The sequence below is a fragment of the Stylophora pistillata genome, chromosome 1, assembly GCF_964205215.1.
Source record: "Stylophora pistillata chromosome 1, jaStyPist1.2, whole genome shotgun sequence".
NCBI classification, from domain to species: Eukaryota; Metazoa; Cnidaria; class Anthozoa; order Scleractinia; family Pocilloporidae; genus Stylophora; species Stylophora pistillata.
The window spans coordinates 17,101,046-17,123,533 of NC_142519.1; the positions used below are offsets into that span (position 1 = coordinate 17,101,046).

The following is a 22,488-nucleotide window of genomic DNA, read 5'->3' on the forward strand; positions in this document are numbered from 1 at the left end:
TTACCTTCTTTCTTGGGTCTCCTTTGCAGCTATGTTTTGAAATGTGGCTATTAATACTTTCGTTAATTTTTTATTTTTTTTTTTGGGGGGGGGGGGGAAGGGAAAGGATTGTTGCATGATATCTAAAAAATCAACTGCAATGGAGACCAGTCAAAACTTCAACGCATGAACATTAATGGATTATTTGCACAGCAAAAGCTGGAAGGCAATGGGTTTAGATTTGAAGTTGACAAATCCAAGATAAAAGAGTAAGGTAACTGATGTTCGACTAAATCCACCAATTGTTGAACAATCAGTTCACTAATGTGGTTTAGGAAAAATGTGAAAAATCACCATGGTCACTGTCTCAATAGGGCTTTGAATAATTTAACAATAAGTTGTATTATTTTTTTCTCAGTTCGTGAGCGGGCGGTATTCTACTAATCCTGCAATCTGATTGGTTCCGAGATAGGGCAGTATTCTCCCCATCCGGCCCGCTCATAGCGGGCGGTATCCGTTTCGCTCGAGTCACTTTGCAGAGCATTTCAAGCTTCGTTGAAGGTTTTCACAAATATGCCTCATTTTGCCGGCCGGGCCGAATTTTTTTGAGCAAAGACTTCGGTCACGACCTTTTGGCGATAAATAATATTCAATCTTTCTTCTCTCTCGCTCTCAAATCACTAGGGTTTCTCTGCAAAAATTGATTTCCAATTAAATTTGGTGGTACTAAATTTGTTTTTAAAACGATTGAAACGTGGCCTAAAAACAATTTTTTATTTAATCCTTCACAAAGAGTAACTCAGAAAGTTACAACGAGAGGTGGTTGCAGCAAACAATTACGTTAATCAATGTGACTGTCATTCGTTAATATCTGAATTCTTCAACACAATTTGTTCGTTTGTGAAACGTTAAGCGAAGTTGAGTTCTTCTATAAATACACTTTCGCCAATTCTTGAAAATCCCTTGAATTTAGACATTTCTACCGTAAATTTCTCATCAGAAACCGGAGGAATTTGATGAATAAAAGTCGCATTAAATCCCCTTGTGTCTAGCTGGAAAGAGTCTCACTAACTCTTTTAGTCTGTTCCGAAAACGAGGAGTGCGGAGTGCGGAGTGCGGAGTGCGGAGTGCGGAGTGCGGAGTGCGGAGTGCGGAGTGCGGAGTGCGGAGTGCGGAGTGCGGAGTGCGGAGTGCGGAGTGCGGAGTGCGGAGTGCGGAGTGCGGAGTGCGGAGTCTAAAAAAAAAAATTAAATCTCCGCACTCCGCACTCCTCGTTTTCGGAACAGCCCACCAGTACTGTTTCTTTATTCGAAAGAGTACACTTTTTTTCTTCTTCAATTGGCAGGTGTCACATAGTGACAGTTGCTTGTCAAAAAATGTTTCCGAAGTTTGCTCGGAAGCCTTTTCAGTTACAGTTACAAATTAAAAATATTTCGGTGAAAGCTTTCTCTTTAATTTGAATAACGTCTGTATGTTTCATATGTTTGTTATTGTTTGATTTATCATCTACGGGTTCATGTCGAATTAATTTGATGGCCTGCTCTCAGTTGGCTTGTTAGCTCAATTGGTAGAGCACTGCACTAGTATCGCAGAGGTCAGTGGTTCGAGTCCCGTACAGGCCTGAATTTTTTTCAGGTCTGATTTTCACTATTGCTCAAATAGTGCTTTACTGCGAAGGATCGTGCACATATACGTCTGTATTCTTTGTCATCCACTCGCTAACAAATTGTTAAGGTTATGGAGGATTTTCCCGTAATTAAACTCGTAATTGTAGCCCTAAATCATTCAGATTCTTTTGGCAATCATTTTGTTGTGTTTAGAGAAAAATAAAAATGTTATTCACCAGCATAGGTCGGTCCGTATGTGGAAAAACTGTGCCCTCTGTTTTGAGTACCGCCCGAGGCCTACGGCCTACGGCCTCGGGCGGTATCCAAGACCTCGGGCACAGTTTTTCCCAATACGGACCTTCCGACTGGTGAATAACATATATTGATGTGAGATGTATCACCATATTAGAATGATCAAATGATGTTGATGCCCTGGATAAGTATGATTTTGATGAGTCACCCAAAGGTGGTCTGACCCCACCCAAAGTGTTTCAGATAGTTTTCTTTCCCAAACACAGTGCAATGCACAATTAATTTTGAAACGTTGCAGGGATTTTCCTGATTTAACTGGTGGTGAGGGATTTAAAGAACGTAAAAAAAACAGATCTCAGTTTGCCCTGTGTCCATCAGTGGTTATTTGAGAGCAATCATCTCAGCACTAGACCTGTGATTAGACACTGGGTTTTCTACCACTCCATGATAGGGTCATTCCTGAGTCTAAAGTAGTGCACTCTTCAACTGTGTGGAAATCTTTTAGCAGAAAAAATAACCATGAATGCCTTGGCACTCTGAAAGGTAAAAAGCTGTCATAATAGGTCGTGTGAAAACGATATTTCTAGTCGCGCTAGAGGAAGTGGAAATAGAGGTGGAGATAAACAGGAAGCAAATAACCGGAAGTGCCCAAAAAGGGCAAAAGGGGGTGGGCCATTGAAAGTCACATGTCACATCGGCGGGAATATTTTGAATCCAAAATAACATTATCTGATTGGCTTCTCTTCTAGAGTGCGTGACGTCAACCGCTCGCGGACTGTTCGCTTGCGAGCTTTAGCAAAATCAAGGGAATATTTTTTATCGAATATCCTTCTGCAGAATCTTCAAAAATATTCACCATCCTTGGGTCAGGAAGGAACGATATCTTCGTCAGGGCCAGGGATACTATTCACTGTAAGTTTTAGGGCTATATTTTGATCATGAACTTAGTTAGAGCTCTAGGACGATGTCGTTTACCGTTCGATACTCTGTTATTGTGTCTGTGTATGACAGTTTGTGGATGATGACAGCCCATAAACTGATTTTTGTCGTTTTCCACCTTTTGTCCGACTGAAGGAGAACACATGCATCCAATTTAAGACCTACCTAGGTGAAAGAACTTTTACCAAGAGGGCACAAACATCAATGTTTACGACTTGGACGTGTGGGAGTGTGCTGTATATTTATTACATGGATGGAAAAGAATTTCGGTTCATTTTGCGTTGTATCGTGACAGCAGTAATATGTTTCCCTCTTATATTCATTCAGGAAGTTATAATAGCCTTGGTTTTGCAATTTTTTTGCCTTCAAAACACTTAAAAATGCAAAGAAAATTGCAAGGACCCTGATCTTGTTGAAGCTCTGAATTCCATTTCCTGTCGTGGTGCATATTGTGGATTTGTAGTTTCGCGCCGACGTAATCAGCATAGTACGTTACTTGAACGATCACTAAAAGCTTGTGTTGCTATGTCATACTTGCCGAGGAAGAACGCTTTTCCATCCATTATTTTTCTCTGGTTTTGTGTTGTCTTCTGTGTTAAAATCTCGAGTTTCCTCAGTCGGAAGTTGAAATCCTGTGCGGGTGTACGACGGGGTAAGTTTTCACTCGTGTCAACTAATTTTCCACTATTTTCAAGACTTTGTCTTCATATGCCTATTGATATTGTTCACGTCGTGAGAATGCTTGTTATGTTCTTTGATTCATTTCGAAGATCTATTGTCACTCGCCTTTTCGTTGTAGAAATCTTGCTTACCACCATCGCATAGCCCAATTACTAGTGTATTTACACTGAACATTTGATGAAAAGAATTGGTAGCCTTATTCATTGTTCGTTCTTCTTCGTTATGTGACTGGAGAAAAGCCTTTGCTTTCGTGCTCTATATGGCTCGAGAAGCGAGATCGCTTCAACAAGCCTGTGTATACTTCTTGTTTTGATTTAGGCGTTCGGTTATCAGAACCAATTGTTTTCGTCGAATTGATATGTCGTCATGATCTGTTGTAAATAAAGTTTACACTTCGCCTTGAGCAGTGTCATAACATTGGTTTGCCGAAGACACTGTGATTAACATCCTTAGTTGAGACACTTATTTTTTTTTAGAAAGATCGTTGTTAGCGATACAACGAAATGTTGGGTTTTGTAATTGTGTAACACGGTGATTCTTGGCGAGAAGAAATCAACCTATGGGTTTCACGAGGATTGATGAGTTTGCTGTAAACCGTTCAGAGATTTTTTTTAATCGGAGCTTAACCTGGATAAATTTATGGTGAAATTTTTTATGTGATTTCTTTGTGTTGAGGAGGTGATGCAATTTGTAAACGTTCTTATCAAATGAAGATCTAAGAATTTTATCTTCAATTGTATATCTATCTACACTGCTCGGCTGTATGGTACATGTTTGATTACTTCCACAAGTTGACAGAGATAATTACTGCAACAACCTCTTTGTCTATTTTTGGTTTTTAGTCTCTTCAACTACTTACTGTAAAATTAGTTGGTATTTCTGATTTTTGTATGTGACAGTAGGTGCTGTAAAAATGTTTAATAACATGCTTGTGTGTGCACAGTTACAAGGTGGAATCTGAGGGTGATGGCAGTGACTTTCACAAGTTTATCTTGGAATCACAAGTCTATCCAGTGCCAGTGTCACAGTTACTTGAAAAAAGATAAATTTTAGTTAACTTTGCAATATGTTATTTGTGAGGTGCTAGATCGTGGACCTCAGGTGACATATGTCCTTTAGACTGCAGGCTCAAAAAAATTAACATTTGTTGATTTTGGATGTTATTTTCCAAGACCAATTAACAAGATTGGGGTCAGTTTGTTGCTGTGTTGAAATAAGAAGTAATAAATAGGAGAAAGAGTGTCTATAAGGAAATAAGTTTATTTTTGTACTTTACAGTATCATCTTTTTGTTTTCCTAGGTATCAGGCTTGAGCTAGAGAAGACTGCTTGAATGAGGCTGTGGTGCAAGACATGAAGAGGGTGCGTCCTGAAGACCACGACAGTGCATATGGTCAAAACAGGCAGAGTTTCCGTCCCCCTCCTGTTCTTGCCCCAGCCCCAGTCGGCATGACAACCTATTCTGAGCAGCTCCAGCAAGATGGATTAAGTGGGTTAGCGCAGTTCCCTGCAGCTGCACAGATGGCAGGTGCTCCTGGATTCCAGTAAGTGTTTTCATTGCAGTTTGGTCAGAGAGTGACCTTAGATCCTATACAATTTCATTTGGACATGTTAAGTGGTTACTTTGATTCAAAATATTGCAGATGGAACCTCCAATCTCTGCTTTCTGATGCACAACCTACTTGGTAGTGTAATGACTGTGCAGACTTTCCCCAAGGACCAGTTGTTAAAGTGTCCTTTTTAAATCTAAACTTTTCATTATCATGCTGTCAGCCCTGACAAAATTTGATTTGCTCAATGTGGTGAATGGCAAGATTTTGAGGATCAAAATAATGATGTTAGGACACAATTTGTTTTAGCCTGTGGGATTGTTAAATGAGCAAATATGTCAAATGAGCCCAAAGTACCACCAGTCATTAATGTGATTTGAAAGACTTGGTTGAGGGTTTACCTTGCTTTTTAAGCATAAGGGAAGTTTGATAAAACTGCTTTGATTTTTCAGAGTTCAGGCACAGACTCCCCAGTCACATCCTCATGTTCAAAATCCAGCATCTGGTCATCACCAAGTGAGTTACATGTAGAGCTGTGCCTTCTGTTGTTATTTATTGCTGTCGTCACTGCTGTTCTTGATTTACTTTGGATTTTTGTAGGTTTTTTTCAGTTGAAATTGTCTTTACAAAGTTGATGTGCATGTATTGTTGACAGTTTGTTTCATCTGAAATGAAAAGAAAAAAATTGTTTTCCAGTAGAGAAATCTGCTGTTATTTAAATGAATTGGAGTTTAATTGTTTTGACTCAAATGGCTTTAAAGTGTTAGTGTGAGAATAAATGAATATGCCTGCTTTTTTGAACTGGAATGGTTGTGTGTGCTGCAATTTTGTTCATGTGACATTTCATGCCTGCTACTGTTTTCCATTTTACCCTTCTGTGATACCTTCAAAGAGAAACTATCTGTGATTGTAGTGGCAGAGTCACAGGGCATCATATAAGTGAAAGTGGCCCCTTAGGGAAAATTCAACCAATGTTGTTGCTTATGTCCTAGTTTTTCTTTGGAGTTATTATACTAGGAGACTTTTTCATCATGCTAGCTTAAATAAATTCATTCACATTTTGTGGGATCCAGAATTTACTCTGTAATGAAAAAAAATTGAGAGTTCTGGGACTGCAAAGGAGCTTTCCTGACTATGGAAAGTATATATGTTACCTTGCCAACAGTGCAGGGTTGTCACTAGAAAATGTAATAGGCGTCTGATCTGAATGGAGTAGGTGGCTGCGCAACACACTCCTCTAGGGGGGTCTGGGGGCATGTTCTGGAAAAATTTGAAATTTGAAACTTTCTGAGATGCGTTTTCCAGCATTCTGGGGCATGTTTGAGTAGCATTTTTAGACATTGATGTTAAATTCAATTTCCCTGTTTTTTTGCTATAAAAACCCTCTGGACGCAAGCTTCACGTTTCTATTTCAAATAAGGGTATGTTTCATTCATCAAAGTATTTCCTCTCATCTCTAAACATCACAACTGATAAACATCTGGAAATCACCCGCCAAATGCCGCAAGGTTTGCAAAATCACGGAACACTTGGCCTTTATTTTTTAATTAGGATTGTCTGAGGGGTTTGATGACAAGTATTCCAAAAGGTCCATATTTGGTGAGCATTTCTAACGTTGCAAAATCCTTTAAAAAAAACAATCTTGCGGCAACTTTGACAGCCACGTGTATGGTTGGAACGACATTTTAAATCGCAGAAATTTGCATGTCTCTGTTGAAATTGTAAACAAAAGAACAAAATTTTCCTTCAAAACTGTTGTAATGTCTCTGTTGAATAACGTAAATTATGTTCTATTCTGCGATTCTACAAAAGCAGTTAAAGTCTGTCTGTCCTGAACTAGAAAGAACATCTTCCTATGAGAAGTTAAATTATCTAACGCTACATGTTTATGACAGAGTAAAATCTTCCTGCCTTTGAAATCTTAAGAGTTGAATGGACACAACTTTCAGCAAGGTGAAAAAGATCTTTATAGACACTTACCTCTCCAACCCTCTGAAAGCTCTTTTGAAAGTATGTAGTGGATCAGCAATAATTTTCCACTGTATTTTAACAAATGAGGCCAGTTTATCTATGGTATTAAATGCTTCAGGAGCTTCGTAATTATAATATTTGATAGCGATTGAAACTACCTCTTATTGTGGTGGCTCACTTTTTTGCTAGATTTTGTCTTCTTCGATTGACTTGACAAGGAATCGCGAAGAGATCGCTTTCTTCGCAGGCCATCATTTTTGATTTTCGAAACATCAATGCACATGTGAATTGCGATGGTTTTGTGCTTCATGACGGTCATGCATTTATATTACTCCAGTAAACTGTCAACACCACTTATAGCTTTTGCACAGAAGTTCCTGTACAGGTTTTTAGTTTTTTCCTTCTTCCATGACATCAGATATATACAAAAGAATGATCACTAAAGTAAGCCTTGGATTTCCAAAAACAGTTTTCTTGGAAAGACAAATCTCAATATTACAAAATTTCTGGTCACAAAGGAGGCAGTGCAAAATGGCCTGACAGCGAGCAGGTTTCCGCCACCCACTGGCTCCTAATGACAACACTGAACAGTGGACATCAAGTTAGATAAAAAATAACTCATTAATGGTGTTAATTCTTTTTCAGGGCCAAGTTCAGGTGCACGCACAAGCTCAAGGTCAACAACAACAACAGTTTCAACGATTAAAGGTGTGGCATAAAACAACTATTGTTTTTTTTTAACATTATTAAAAATGCTCATTTTGATTATAAATGATATATGTAATATGATTATAAAGCAAATGCTGCATGATATTTTTATGAAGGTCTGTCTCATTTGCTGTCCAGTGTTATTGGCTACATGCATACAGTGGTTTCATTAATGTTTTCAGCAGAAGGGCAACTAGTTTTCACAGGCGGGCAACATAATTGAACTGAACTTCTTTTAAGATAAACTTTCCTCCAGATTGTAGAACCAATTGGGCAAAACCATCCTCACAACTGGTTAATTTTGTGAGTGCCCCGCCCTTAATGAAACCCCTGTGTACAATTTTTATTCAATTTTCCCTTGCCTCTTCCTTGTTTGTGACATGTGCACAGGGTGTTATCTGGTTTAACCATTGCAGCAGTTTTAACTTTGAGGACAGATAATAAAGATTCGTTTAAGTAAAAAAGTGACTTTCCCAGCAATAGTGTTTCAAATGATTTATGCAAATAATAGATTGAAAACTTTTGTGGATTTTCACTTGTAGCTGTAGCACCTCCATTGCCTCTGCAGAATTTTTCAAGTTTCCCTCTATATTTAGTTGTACTACCTTTCAGGTTAAGTACTGTGCCTTTCAACAGCAACTGTAAAGTTTACATGTTATTAAGTCTAACACCATGCTATTTAAGATGCTGAAACGACTTAGGTATTGAAGTTTTGTTTTGATTTTTGATCTTTTTTAAGGTTGAGGATGCCTTGTCGTACTTAGATCAAGTCAAACTTCAGTTTGGGAACCAGCCTCAAGTGTATAATGACTTCTTAGATATTATGAAAGAGTTTAAATCCCAAAGGTATTGTGTATATATTTGCTGTTAACACTACTTATTTTTGTTTGCTTGTGTAGTGATGCTTGGAGCTTTAAGCCCAACATCTCTTCAAGTCACCATTTGGAGAATGCTTTTTAGCGACTATGCTGTGGTAGGCAAAACAAAACTACTCAGACAATGGTGTTGGAAGGAGGAAACTACACCTATCTATGAGGAACCAGGCTTTTTGATCAGAACTTTATTTCATAGATATCAAAAATTAAAGAAAAGTATGGCTTGCTGCAGGGCTCGACACTAACTTTTCAACTTACTAGCCAAGTGGCTAGTTTCCCTTTGTTTACTAGCCAAACTGGCTTGTGGAAATTGAAAACCACTAGCCAAAACTGAATTTCTACTAGTCTGTGGCTAGTGGGCTACCGTTAGTGTCGAGCCTTGTTGCTGTATGACTGCTGAACTGGGAACTTTCTTTGCTTTTTGTGTTGCTTATCGTTTTTTACTCGCTATGTTGACCAAAATGGTCATACCTTGGAGTGCTCATAATGCAGTCAAAAGTGTGCAAATGGTAATGCTTTACACAGTGATGTCAGTCTACATATTCTCCATACTGTTATCAGTACATTTTCTAAGGTGCTGACAAGGAGAACTTTTCAAACAATCAAAGTCTTAAAGTTTGATTGAGGGCTGTGTAAGGAGAATTAAGATACCCGAGGGGAGGGGTCAAAGGATTAATGGTCCAGTAAAAACTTTGTAACTTTTGATAAATAGTGATTCCATCCATGATTTTTTTTCTCTTTTTTTTTTTTCTCCCCAGTATTGATACACCAGGTGTTATCAGCCGTGTCTCATCTCTGTTCAAGGGACATCCAGAACTAATTGTAGGGTTCAATACATTCCTTCCACCTGGGTACAAGATTGAGGTTCATGCTAGTGATCCTGGCCTTGTGTCAGTGACAGCACCCAATGGACAGTCTCAGATCACCACACTCATCCAACCAGCTCAGCAACCAGTAAGTGAGATTGCTGGGGTTTTGTTTTATTTCAAAATAAGAGAAGCATGTTTCTGGGTTTGCATTTTATTTCAGAATGATAGGAGAAGTCTATTGAGGTGAGGCATTTTGTGAAAGGGTTGTACCTGAGATTAATGCATTGTTGTTGTATGGCTGGCTCTCCAAGGGGTACCAGGTGAATGAAATAATTTGACTTGATTGGCTACGTAAACAAGGCCCATCTGGCTGGGTCAGGAATGCATACCTTAGACTTGGCCAGTAACACATTTTTCCTCCAAATGGGTTCAGAATTATTTGAAATTAACTTTCAGTTGGTATTCAACTCTTTTCATTCATCAAACATTCATTGACAAGTTTTTGAAAAGCAACATGTTGTTCGGAGTACCTTTAACCTTGCATGGTTCACGATATACGTATTGGGCCACAGGACAGATAAGTGCAGTAGCTAGTCCTTCTAAACATTGATGTTTGTTTTATTACAGGTACATCAGTCAGGTGCACAACAAGGACAACAACAGCAGCAGTCACAGCAGAAGCAGCAGCAACAGCAGCAGCAGCAGCAACATCAGCAGCCTCTCCAGTCACCAACAGCTCAACAAGGACAGGTACATTACTGCTGTCACAGACACACTTATGTAAACAGCTTAGTACTTTATATTTTTGCAACATTTGTGGTATTTTGCCCCTTTCTGAATTTTTTATCAAGCTCTATAATCTACAGATAAAATGTCTGGCAGAGAAAAGAGGGACTGGGAATCTTGTGGAGAGAAATATTCTTCAACGAGTCAGGGGTATTCGAAAAACCCCAAACTACATATTGAAAGGGCATTTTTTGGCTAAAAAGATTGTAAACAGTAGCTTCCACGCTCACTTTGCTTCTTTGATAAACTTGGCGTTACTACCGTTACGCCACGGGTTCCAGTACTCTTTAACTCAGCCAAAGAGATACGGGGAGCCTAAGTTCGATACAATTTTGGATTTTATCGCCTCGTAAAATAACAGACACATTAGAATTGCCCACAAATCTTACCAGACACCCTCTACATACTTCTATTTTTATAATTTAATGCTAAGAAAAATAGGTGTCATAGGGACTTTAAATAGAATTGACCTTCAGCATTTTCTTTGAGATAACCCAGTAAGCTTTCAGAGTTTTAAATGCAACAATGGTTTACCTGTGACTACAGTAACACAAAGCTCATAATAAAAACTTAGACTTTGAGGTAATAATTTTTCAATACATTTATCATTACAGTGTAAATAGCTTCTTGCTGAATTTTTTTCTTTTTATAACTCAGGGTCAGCAACCAGTGGAATTTAACCATGCCATAAATTATGTGAATAAAATAAAGGTGAAGACTTCTCCCTTTTTTGAAGTATGGTGCAAGTAATTTCTTCAGATTATTGACAAAAATCTGTTTCTTTTGCAATAGAACCGGTTTCAAGGACAGCCAGATATCTACAAGGCCTTTTTGGAAATTCTTCACACATATCAAAAGGAACAGAAAAACATAAAAGAGGTAAAATGGCATTCAGTTTAAGTAACTGGTGCTTTGCCACATTTTGTGCAGCTCACAAGTTAGGCTCTTGTTTGGCTGCAAAACTTAAAAGGTTGGGACATGCTAGAGGAAAAGCCAGTTGGTCAGGTTACAGAAGCAATTTGCTGTATGTTGCATGGAGTACTTTTGTTGATGGAGACAAAAAGACCAGACTTGTACATTTGATGCTCTGCATTGGACATCAGTTGATTATTTTACTTTTTTGAAAGTAGTATGTGGCATTGTTTTTGCTTTTTTCTTTTCTAATTGAATTTTGTTCTTGAATCAAATTTGCAGGCTGCCATGCAAGGAACTCCTCTATCTGAACAAGAGGTAAGTCCATGCAATTTCAGCTTCCTGGACAATTTAAGTTCTTATTTCATTTCAGTGTTATTAATTTTTGTGTATCTAACAGTACTTATATTCTTGGTTAGATCTACACAAGAGAAGCAAAACTTGCTAGTGAGGTACAGTATAGTTATATTTATATTGTTTAAAAACTTCCATTTGTTTTTGAATTGGAATTGCCTTTACTGTTATTGTAATGGGTAGAATGAGGTTTAAACTTATCACAGTTTTTTTTTTCATTTAGGTGCTTGCATCATTCGTTTCTCACTTCATTATTTTCACATCCACAGGTGTATCACCAAGTTGCCAAGCTTTTTCAAAATCAAGAAGATTTGCTTCAAGAATTCAGCCAGTTTCTTCCTGATGCCAATGGCGCTGCAATGTCTGGGGTTGGTTACATGTCTTGCTATATGTTTCTTTTCTGATTATAAATAGCTATCCTTTTTGAGAGTTATTTGTGTATTGGACCATTCATCAGAAATATTCACTCGGACATGATATCTGCCAGACTGTCATCCTTTGCCTTGTATCAAAGTTAAGAGAACTTTTGCCACATGAAATACTATGTTGTCTTCTGTGGAACTTCCATTATGCATTGCAGTGACATAAAGCCATATTCAAAGCTTTAGGAACTTATTTGTAGCTGGGACCAAACCTTGTGTCTTACACAGAAGGGTCTCATTGACACATACATGTAAGAGAGGTTCCACAGTTTGTGAATATTGGTCACATATTCATTATTAAGTGTGAATTAACAGCTGTAAATGTTGTTTCATGGTTTGTTTTTTAGGGTTTATTAGCAGCAAACAGGTTGCCAGCTCACCTGACAGCTGCAAGGAATGAGTATGTACCTCCCACAAAGAAGCCAGCTGGTAAGTTATCATCCAGTGGTAAAAATATGTAGTGTGTCCTCTTGCTTAAAAGGAGTATTGCTGTGATTGATATTTCTTCTTGCAGGTATGTCTGAAAATGTTCATTTGCATGAAGAATTTTTTAGACAAAGTTGTATGATATGGGTAGGGGCCCAAGACAGAACAATTCATTGAAAAATGTCCCTTGTTTTTACAGGTGGGTCAAATTCTTCAAAGCGTATGATACACCAGATCAGAAGAAATTCAAACAGTGTCTCCTCTTCCCCAACACACCCTCAGGCAAAGGTAGGAGTAGTTTGTATAATCTTTTTCATAATAATTCAAGCGACTTGATTTTGTTTGTTTGTTTGTCTGTCTGTTTTTTTGGTTGTGGTGATTGGCTGCTGTGAAACATGATAGCCAACAGTGTTTTTTTCTTTAAAACATGATAATTATGCCAACTTAAAAGTGGTGCTGGACAGGAGGTTTTGGTAATGGTTAATTATTCAAGGTAATCAACAGCAAACAACACAAAAAAAGTAATGTGGATTGGCATCACGTATTTATTTTTGTACTGATTTTGTCCTTTCAGCAGAAGAAATCAAGAAGTGCTATCAAAGATGTGCCTCTGGATGAAGCACAGAAACATGGCACCTTTTCTGAATTTGCATTTTTTGAAAAGGTATTTAAATGGATTGAATACTTGCTTTCATAACACAGTATAATTTCACTGCCCTGGAATGTGACACTTTTAAATGTATCTTTATGTTCTTCCTGCATAAACCTTGGAACATGTTATTTTCTTTCTATTCCTGTCTAGGTGAGGAAAGCTCTCAAAAATCCTGAGCTCTATAACAACTTCTTGCGATGTCTTGTATTGTTCAATCAAGAAGTTATATCTCGATCAGAACTGGTTCAACTAGCATCAAGCTTCTTGGGGTAAGCTCTAATCAACTAACTATCCCCTATAATATTTTTTAGATGTGTTAACTCAATTGTTGTCAGCATTCTCATGATATTTTCATAATAGATTGCAGGGAAATATGTAATATTTTAAGCTCCCTTCTTCCAACTATTACTGTATGTTGTATTGATTGGTAATCTTATTCCCTCACAGAAAATACCCAGAGCTGTTTCAATGGTTCAAGGAATTCCTAGGCTACAAAGACTCCTCTCCTATGGAGAGTATGGCTAATGTCAAAGAACGAACCTCAGGAGAACTGCATCATCTTGAGATAGATTATTCCTCTTGCAAGAGATACGGAACAAGTTATAGGGCACTTCCTAAGAGCTATACACAGCCAAAATGTAGTGGGCGTACTGCTTTGTGTAGAGAAGTCCTCAATGACACCTGGGTGTCCTTTCCATCATGGTCGGAAGACACTCCCTTTCCAGGAACAAGAAAAACCCAATATGAAGAGTACATTTTTAGGTAATACAAATGATCAAAAGTCTGAACTTATTTTTTAAACATGGTTTTGGTTTGCAGTTTTAAAGTTGCAAAGTATCTACAGTATGAGCCACTTTTATTCTTTCATGTTAGGGATATGTTTTTAATCTCCATTTTTCTTCTTTTTATCTGTAGGTGTGAGGATGAACGATTTGAGGTTGGTTTGCAAACTTTTTTTAATCTTATATTTTTTACATTTTGTTTTAGTCTAGAAAACCATTTTCATTTTAATACCAATTTGGGAAAATATTGTTTGTTTTCAGTTGGATGTTGTGTTAGAATCCAATCTTTCAACCATTCGTGTTTTAGAAGCCATACAGAAAAAACTCCAGAGGTATGTAGTATTTACATGTACATGCACAGAAGTCTTAATATTGCTAAATGTAGGACATACAGTGTAAGTAAAGAGAAGTCCTTTTCAAGCAGATGATGATGCATGTTTCATTCATTACTTTAATTACTTATGTAGTTACATAGGTAAGGTTCCTTTGCTTAGATGCTTCATAGAAGTTGCAAGTCTGCAGTTTCATGTTAAGGAAGCTTGACATCGTCTTTGTTTTGTTAAAGTCTTGTTGCCATTCTTTGTTTCAGAATGCCTGCTGAAGAGCAGGCAAAATTTCGTCTAGATAGCTGCATAGGAGGAACATCTGAGTTCATTCACAGAAAGGCCATCCAGAGGTACAATCATCTATCTTGTCATAAACATGGTATTTTTATGAGGTTGCAAAACCCTACTCAGGGTCTTGAATTCTTTGTGGCTAACTACTTCAACCATACTGTTGTTTGTGAGTCCATCTTATCCTAATACTGAAAATGATTTCAGTCCAAATGTATTGAAGTGCAATCAGCATAACATTAAGGAGCAGTTGGAATATTGAAAATAATTTATTTGTTTAACATTTAGTGAAAATATGTTGCCCCATCATTTAGTTAGACGTAACATCATTGTTGATCTTTTAATCAGGATATACGGTGACAAAGCTCCTGATATCATTGATGGTTTGAAGAAAACACCTGCAGTGGCTGTGCCACTGGTACTTAAGAGGTGAGGAAATTTATTTTCCTATTTTTGAGACAGAGAATGCTGCTGGTACCTTCTTTACAAAGACTTGTGTGTGCATATAAAAGTAATGAAATATCTCATCACTCCCATAATCACCAGGTTGAAAACCTGCCATCCTCAGTCTATATTGTGCAAAAGATTTAGATTGACTTTCAAACCTTTGCAGTACACAGTATGTTTTACTCCAGAACAGAGTTAAATCATCAGCTAGCACAATTTTTTCCATATTTTAGTGTTAGAGCTTTCAAACTGGTAGTTGGACAGACATACAGCTGCAGGTTCTTAGGTGCACTTGATACATTTCTCATTCAGACTGTGCTTGTGTCACTAAGAGGAAAATTCTCTCAACAAAAGTAATTACTTTGAAATAAATTTTCTTCTTTAGGTTAAAAACTAAAGAAGAAGAGTGGAGAGAATCTCAAAGGCAGTTTAATAAAATATGGCGAGATCAGAATGAAAAGTATTACCTAAAGGTAAATGATAGTCTTACTTCCACTCGGGGCTCAACGCTAATGGTAGCCAACTAGCCACAGAGTAGTAGAAATTCAGTGTGGTTTTCGATTTCCACCAGCCAGTTTGGCTAGTAAACAAACCGAAATTGTTGCAAATTGTTGCAAACCGAAATTGTTAGTGCCAAGCATTGCCACTTGATTTTTTTGTCTCCCCTTCAATATTTTTATTTTGCTCTCCAAAATTTGTGATACTGGTATAAACTTTTTTCGCATATAATTAACTTGCGGCTAAAATTACTTTTCCAGTCCTTGGACCATCAAGGGATCACTTTTAAGCAAAATGACTTGAAGGCCATGAGATCGAAAAGCTTGATTAATGAGATTGAGACTATTTATGACGAGGTATGTTATAAAACTGTAATAAATTATGTTGTGAACACCTATGTGCATTAGAACATCTTTCTATCAGTAGTGTTTAACAGAATATGTTAAAAGCAAAACCATTTATCTCGTAAGGGATTTCTTAGTTTTGTGCACTATACTATTCCATAAAGGGAACTCCTTTTGAGTGGTGCTGCAGATGAATGCCATCTCAAAAGTGCTCAACTCAAGTTTTTCTGTATTTCAGAGACAAGAGCAAGCTGCCGAACAAACATTAAATTACAATGAAATATTTAGAGATGCGAAGAATGTCATTTGAAAGTTAGAGCAAAAATAATAGACTAGAAAATTACCTGCTTCGATCAAATTTTTCGTGAATAATGTGGTTGTTTATCAAAAGATCGTACATACTAGAATGAACTAAAATGTTAGAATAATTTATATGACAAGTGCTGTGATACACTTCCAACTGGCTACTTTTTCTTTTAATGCATTTTTTCCTCAGTGATATATAACTGAAGAGATGCACAGCAACATAGAATGTAATTGTGTAATATATATTTTAGTTTCTTCATGTTTTGGTACAAAAATCTCCTCAGGGATATACGTCATTAGTTTTTGTTACGTGAAAAATTTTGTGCATCGTTTCAAGTGGGCAGAGATCTTCAACATTCTTTGTCATCTTTCCTTTTTTCGCGCATTTTGTTTTTGTTTATACCAAGAATTTATCTCGTAAGGGATTTCTTAGTTTTGTGCACTATACTATTCCATAAAGGGAACTCCTTTTGAGCGGTGTTGCAGATGAATGCCATCTCAGAAGTGCTCAAATCAAGTTTGTTCTGCATTTCAGAGACAAGAGCAAGCTGCCGAAGGTAATGGAGATGCTGGAGGGCCTCACTTGGTTTACACTTACCAGGACAAGTCTATTCTGGATGATTCGGCTGGTCTGATTGTTCATCACATGAAGAGACAGACGAGTATTCACAAGGAAGACAAAGCAAGGATCAAGATTCTCTTACACTGTTTCTTACCGGACTTGTTCTTCGCCCCAAGGTAAGGAAGGAGAGAAAGTCCAATCGTAGTAAGGAGAGTGAAAATCAGGTGCTTATGGAGAAGAGAGAAACGTATGTGGGAAGCAGATACGAAACAAGGGAGAACCTGCTAGACAGCTCCCTCTCCCCCTCGCCTGAATGTGTACTTCTCTTGTTAATGTCCTTCTCAATCACCTGTGGAGACACGCATTACGTCGATGAAGGGTAGATTATGGTACAAAAAAAAAAAAAAATACAAGTACAATTAAGAGGATACCCATTGAAAGCGGACTAGTAAACTGAACCGGCGTTGCATTTAAAGTACTTTGTAGCCATGGAGATTTTTTTCTTCCTGAGGTGAAATTTTATGTTGGTCGCTAATTGTGGTAAAGGGTCAGTCACAAGAGCTATCAGAAAGTCTTTTAATAAAATGAAGTGTTACTTTTGGTATGTGTAGTTATAGTCAGTTTACTAACTAAACAGAAGAGAATACTTATGTTAGGACTGTTTTGTTTCAGGGGTGAGCTAAGTGATGATGAAGATTCAGTTAAGGAACTTAACGGCCTTGGTAAGAAACTGGAAACTTAAAGAGTGCACGCTCAATTCTATGCGTGTAATGAATATAGTCGCTCGTGGCCTTTGTTTGGTTGTAGGGAGGAAAGAGCACTTTGTGTATCTAGATAAAAATACGGCTGCCAAGGAGACAACGAAATGAATGGTAAAAGGACTATCCTTGACGTGTGCAATCTGCTTTTACCACGTGTAGCGCGTCGGTAGACTCTGCAGAATAAGCGAGTATCGCCTTATGACTTAAATTATTTTTACACGTACTGTTTTTATTTACTTGAGTTTCATTAATTCTTTTTCTCTTTGTTTCAGGCAAACCGGAACTTACTAACGGTTTACCAGAGGCAGAAGCAGTAAGTTATTTTGTTTTGTTTTGTTTTGTTTTTGATAGGTTCGCGAAGAGTTTTGTCATAAGTAGTTCAATGATTGCTTATTGAAAACTTTTCCAAGTTTTGGTGTCTTCCTCAGAGTCATGTAACATTGACGTGCTGTTAAATCATTAATATCCAAAACTTGAGTGGTAGCTCGCCATCCCCGGTACTCGTGGAAGATTGGGTCTTTATTGTGGCTATCCGCTTGTTAATGATTCCATAAACTTTTTCTTTCAGGATGACGCTTATAACTTAATATACGTAAACAACAACTGGTACTTACTCTTCAGACTTCATCAGGTAAAGAAACACAAGTTAATCAAGTTACAAAAAATATTTTTCTTTTCATCATTATTATTATTTTTTTATTTTATGGAACGCTGAGTGCAACTGGAAATCCTCATGATACTTTCCTGTTGGTGAGCGTCCTTTTGAGAGACAAATTAGTGCTTCTCACTGAAGGTTGTTTGAGCTAGGGTTCACCATAGTTTATATTTAAAATGTAATTGTATTGTTCATGTGTAGATGCTCTGTGAGCGACTGCTGAAGATGTATCAACAGTCTGTCATGATAGCGGAAGGTGAAGCTTGTGACAAGCAGCAAAGAAAACAGGCCACAGCCATTGCACTGAGACTGAAGGCACCAAGCGAAATAGACCTCGAGGAATATTATCCAGCGTTTTTAGACATGATAAGAAACCTGCTGGACGGTAAGAGCAATCCCTTTTAGCTCCTTGCCTTCTTTTTTTTTTTTTTTTTTTTTTTTTTTTTCCTACTAAGTTAAGTACTTGATAGTATTATTGTTCTCTTTTGGAAACCTGACGATTGAGTGTTGACGATGCAATTTATGCCTATTTGCTCTAGGAAACATGGATTCTACAAACTTTGAGGATACGTGTCGTGAGATGTTTGGTGTTCACGCCTACATCGCATTTACTATGGACAAATTAGTTCAGAACATAGTTAGGCAGGTGAGTGATGATTTGGCAGTCAAGGAAATGTCAACGTGAATATCATCAATAGAACTTATGGAAGGGCGTTTTGCTATTCCAGCTAGTTTACACGCACCCAACCCAATAACTGATGTAGTCAGCAGAGACCTTTGTGAGAATTGAAATTAACTTCCTCCGTGAAAAACGTGACGTAATTTTAATTTTTTCTCTTAGCTGCACACCATTGTTACAGACGATTCATGCAACCAGGTCACTGAGCTATACCAGCAGGAGCAAGGTAACCTTGCCACTGGTGGTAGCTCGGCCACTCAGCATACCCGTGCGGTGTCAGAAGCTGCCTATCAAAAGAGATCTGAGTCACTGCTATCGGATGAGAACTGTTACAGAGTTGTCATTGTAAGTGTGAAAATGTAGTCTTTGGATTAACTTTATTTATTAGTTGTTTTAGGGTTAAGTGCTTTGACTTTTTTTTTTTTTTTTTTCAATTTTTTTAATGGTTTTACTGTGATTAATTTTAACAGCACAAAGACAAGAACATCTGCAGGCTGAGTATTGAATTGCTGGATACAGAGGACTCTCATTCAGAAGATCCAGTCGAAGTAGAGGTATGTTCAATAACAAGAGTATCACTGCATTTTGAGCGGGTAAAGGTGATTTTATTTATCCAACACTAAATCCGACACTCGGTTCCAATGGCTGTTATCGAAACTAATGTGTAGCAAGGCATGCGGAAAGTTGAGTGTTACATGCATGTGTCTGAAATCATCCTCAGAAAAGACGTTGAGATGAGACCCCTACAGGATACTTTTGAATTGTTTGACTTGGAACAGTGATCAAAAACTCGTGAAAATTTATCCATTTCTACGGGAAGAGGGCCACGGAATCAGTCCAGTTAACAGGTTGGCTGGAGAGCGATATGTTGAAGATAAACGAAGGTATAGCTCTATCGATAGGTCTATGGTAAAGTTTTTATAGATGAGAATGTCTCTTAAGAGGTGACAGGTTTTTTACGACGTATTTTAGCTAAGTTAAGCTGTATTTTTCATTCCTCTAGAAATGGAATGAGTACGTCGAAAAGTTCGTGGGCAGCGAGGAAGTTTCCACGGAAGTTAAAGATCATTTACAGAACAAACCCATATTTTTACCAAGGTTAGAATACTTTCAGTCTCGATGAAGAAGTCTTGATTAGGCTTCTCTCGGCTAGACACGAGAAACTCTAAGTTTTGCTAGAGTAGGAGTTCTTGCTAGTCATTGTAGAGGGGAGTGTCTTCCTCCTTATGTTGCCAATACGCTTGGAAGCCTAAAGCATCAGTGGTCAACTAATGCAGCTAAATACCGTGAACAGTTTTGAGCTGTTAGTCATCTCTGAAGTGATGGTGTGAGAAATTGTGCAAGGGTCTTTTTCGTGTGTAATACCTCAACTGTGACAGTAATAATACACTAAAATTCAGCAAGATTGAGTGGATGGTTGAATGTGATGCGGTTTTTGTTTTCTCTCCAGAACGGTTCGTTCCAACTCGCGGATGAAATCTTCGATTACTCCAAGTACCGAGAAAGAATCAACCACGAATGATAATGGATCGTCAACTGATGATGCTGAAAGTGAGGGAAACAACAGGTTAGTATGAAAAAGCTTATCGGCCAAACAAACAATAAGCAACAAAGATTCAATTAACCTGTAATTGAAGTGGCAGATAAAATAAATAAGTTCAACATTCGTGGAAATTTTTCTACGACTTCTATTTGTGTTAACGAAACCATCGGCGAATTTGCAAGGGGTATGGGGGGAAGGGGTCGGGGTGAGGTTGGGAATTGAGTAAGCGAACACCATCCATCCCTAACCCGCCCACGTTTTTTTTTTTCTGGACGTGAGATGATCGAGGAAGAGTAAAATCTTATAGACAAATATCAACTCCGTGCTTGTGGTTTCATAGTTTTCAACTTTTGTTGTGTTGATGTTTTTTTTTTTTGCAGCGAGAAAGAAGAAGAAAATGATGAGGGCGAGGAAATGGATGTTGAGAATTCTATGGAATGCAAACTCAGCTTGAACTCGTACAAGATTAGATTTGTCAAAGGCAGTGAAGATTACTTGTACAGACGACAGTCTCTGAAGCGAGCGAAAGAGGTAAGTGAAGGCGTGGTGCAGTCTTGTGTCAAATTGAGGAGGAAATGGAGGTCGAGGGGTAATAGATGTCAACCAGTTGGGATCTTAATTTTCAAATGGAAGTCATGTATAGTTTTTGAATCCATTGGAAACTTTTGCAAGCGTCTTGTGATAAAAAGGAGTGGCGATTAATTGTTTATTGTTATAAGCTTCCAGTGTTGTTCTCCCAGGAATGTTACTGAGCACAAAAATCCAGGAGAATCGAAATAAGGACTATCAGTAGTGCTGAAATAGTTTCAGTGATTCCTGTAAGCATTTGACTAGCAGGTTTGAGTTAGTGTTTGATCAATTCCTCAAATATTCCGCAATAGTTTGTTTACTTCAGTTTATTTTAGCTTGAAAAAAGAGAAGGTGAGAAAAGTATCGAAGCTTAGAAGTGACTGTATTTTGCATGTTTGTTTTCCAGAGTCATTCTCTAGTGGCAAACCGCCTTCACTGCAGATTTCAGGCGTGGTTAAGCGAGTGGGTAAAGAATCACGTGTCAAGCGACCAGGAGAGCGGGTGTCATGACTGGCTGCTGGGACGAGTGGATGGGCTTCATCCTTGCACAACAACCTGTGAGAGTATCACGGATGCCGCCATTAAACACAACAAATACTCCGTGAAATGGGAAAAAGATAAGAACGCGCAAGAAAAGAAAGACGAAGACAAAGAGACCGAGCATAATGCCCCGTCATAAACCTGTCCAGTTCTGTACAGTTGATTATTGTTAAACGGATTTTATAGGTAAACTAGTGTATTGTAGTCAAGGGATGGCGTTACGAGAGAGAAAGAAGTGTCATGAGATTACGTGGCTTGTGTCACTTAAAGCTAAGTACTTTTTGCACACACTGGGATACATCTGGCTCGCTTTGGTCTTAGAAAACCACCCCGGTTGGATTGTAAATTCAATTTTTGTTCATAGTGATGCTTTTCTTATCTAACTTGTTGCAATTCTTTCTTCTGATCGAGACGTCCGTTGTCTTCCTTTTCTTATCGACAGTTATTTTGTACATACAACATTCACGTAGACAGATCATTAAGGTAACAGTTGCAGGGAATGAAATCACTCGGGTCTGCGCGAGACGATGCTGTTCACTTTTTCTTAGATGATTCTAACAACACCCTTAATATGTAATAGCTTCAAAACCTGGAAATCACGTTACTGTTCAGTCTGGCTCTTGTCTCTCCTGCCTTGTCAAAGGTTTCAATTCGTGTGTAGAATTAAATGACTATTGATAAATCCTAGGAAGGTTTAGTCACTTCTAGCGTCATAGAAACTTGCCTTTTAACGCAATGAAACGTCAAATAATTGTTCATCGTTGATGACAAACACCAAAGGAGTTCGAAGGGTAGAAAGGAAAGAGAATGGTTAGGATAACGGACTACAAACGAAGAACTGAAGGATTTAAGCTTAACTTTTCACGAAGCTGACCTGTCTCCTTAAAATTATTTTTCATGTGGTTGCTAAGTTTAAACGAGAGGTGTGAATACCTCCCCTCCACTCCCCCCTCCTCCCCCCACTTCAATTTAAAGACGTAAAAAGAGATCTTCAAAATACCTGCATTTTAAAAGTATTTGTTCGCAGTCGGCTCCGGTAGTGCTCGATCGAGTAGTACCAACTTAAAGCCAGTTGTGGTAGGTTTTAAGGGCTTGTTGTCACTTTAAGACCGCCACCAAAACCGCAAACCCGACATATCTGGACAAGTAAGATTTTTGTTACACTAGTGACTTGTTTGGATTGAGTTGGAAAGGACAACTTCGAGAGTGTCACGCTGTAGTAGCGATTCCTATATAGAAGATAATGATAAACCGCTAAAGGTGGA

At 38.1% G+C, this 22,488-nt stretch overlaps 1 protein-coding gene across 2 annotated transcripts; it reads left to right on the plus strand.

Annotated features, from left to right (window-relative positions):
• Window positions 1-2,592: 2,592 nt before the first annotated feature.
• LOC111321258 (paired amphipathic helix protein Sin3a) lies at window positions 2,593-21,910 on the plus strand. Of its 2 annotated transcripts, none has more exons than XM_022924090.2 (35): window positions 2,593-2,750; window positions 4,759-5,001; window positions 5,460-5,523; window positions 7,624-7,686; window positions 8,426-8,532; window positions 9,320-9,515; window positions 9,998-10,120; window positions 10,814-10,867; window positions 10,949-11,035; window positions 11,351-11,386; window positions 11,488-11,520; window positions 11,692-11,790; window positions 12,192-12,273; window positions 12,470-12,558; window positions 12,845-12,934; window positions 13,073-13,191; window positions 13,370-13,684; window positions 13,838-13,859; window positions 13,966-14,036; window positions 14,294-14,380; window positions 14,667-14,747; window positions 15,151-15,238; window positions 15,524-15,619; window positions 16,449-16,651; window positions 17,148-17,197; window positions 17,509-17,549; window positions 17,805-17,867; window positions 18,093-18,276; window positions 18,431-18,537; window positions 18,733-18,915; window positions 19,041-19,124; window positions 19,574-19,668; window positions 20,021-20,137; window positions 20,494-20,644; window positions 21,090-21,910. In XM_022924090.2, the coding sequence occupies exons 2-35, from the start codon at window positions 4,811-4,813 to the stop codon at window positions 21,360-21,362; spliced, it is 3,744 nt and encodes a 1,247-aa protein (XP_022779825.2). In that variant the 5' UTR covers window positions 2,593-2,750; window positions 4,759-4,810; the 3' UTR covers window positions 21,363-21,910. The 2 variants fall into 2 exon arrangements, with proteins under 2 accessions (XP_022779825.2, XP_022779826.2); XM_022924091.2 differs by having other exon boundaries at window positions 2,613-2,750; window positions 12,848-12,934.
• Window positions 21,911-22,488: the final 578 nt, after the last annotated feature.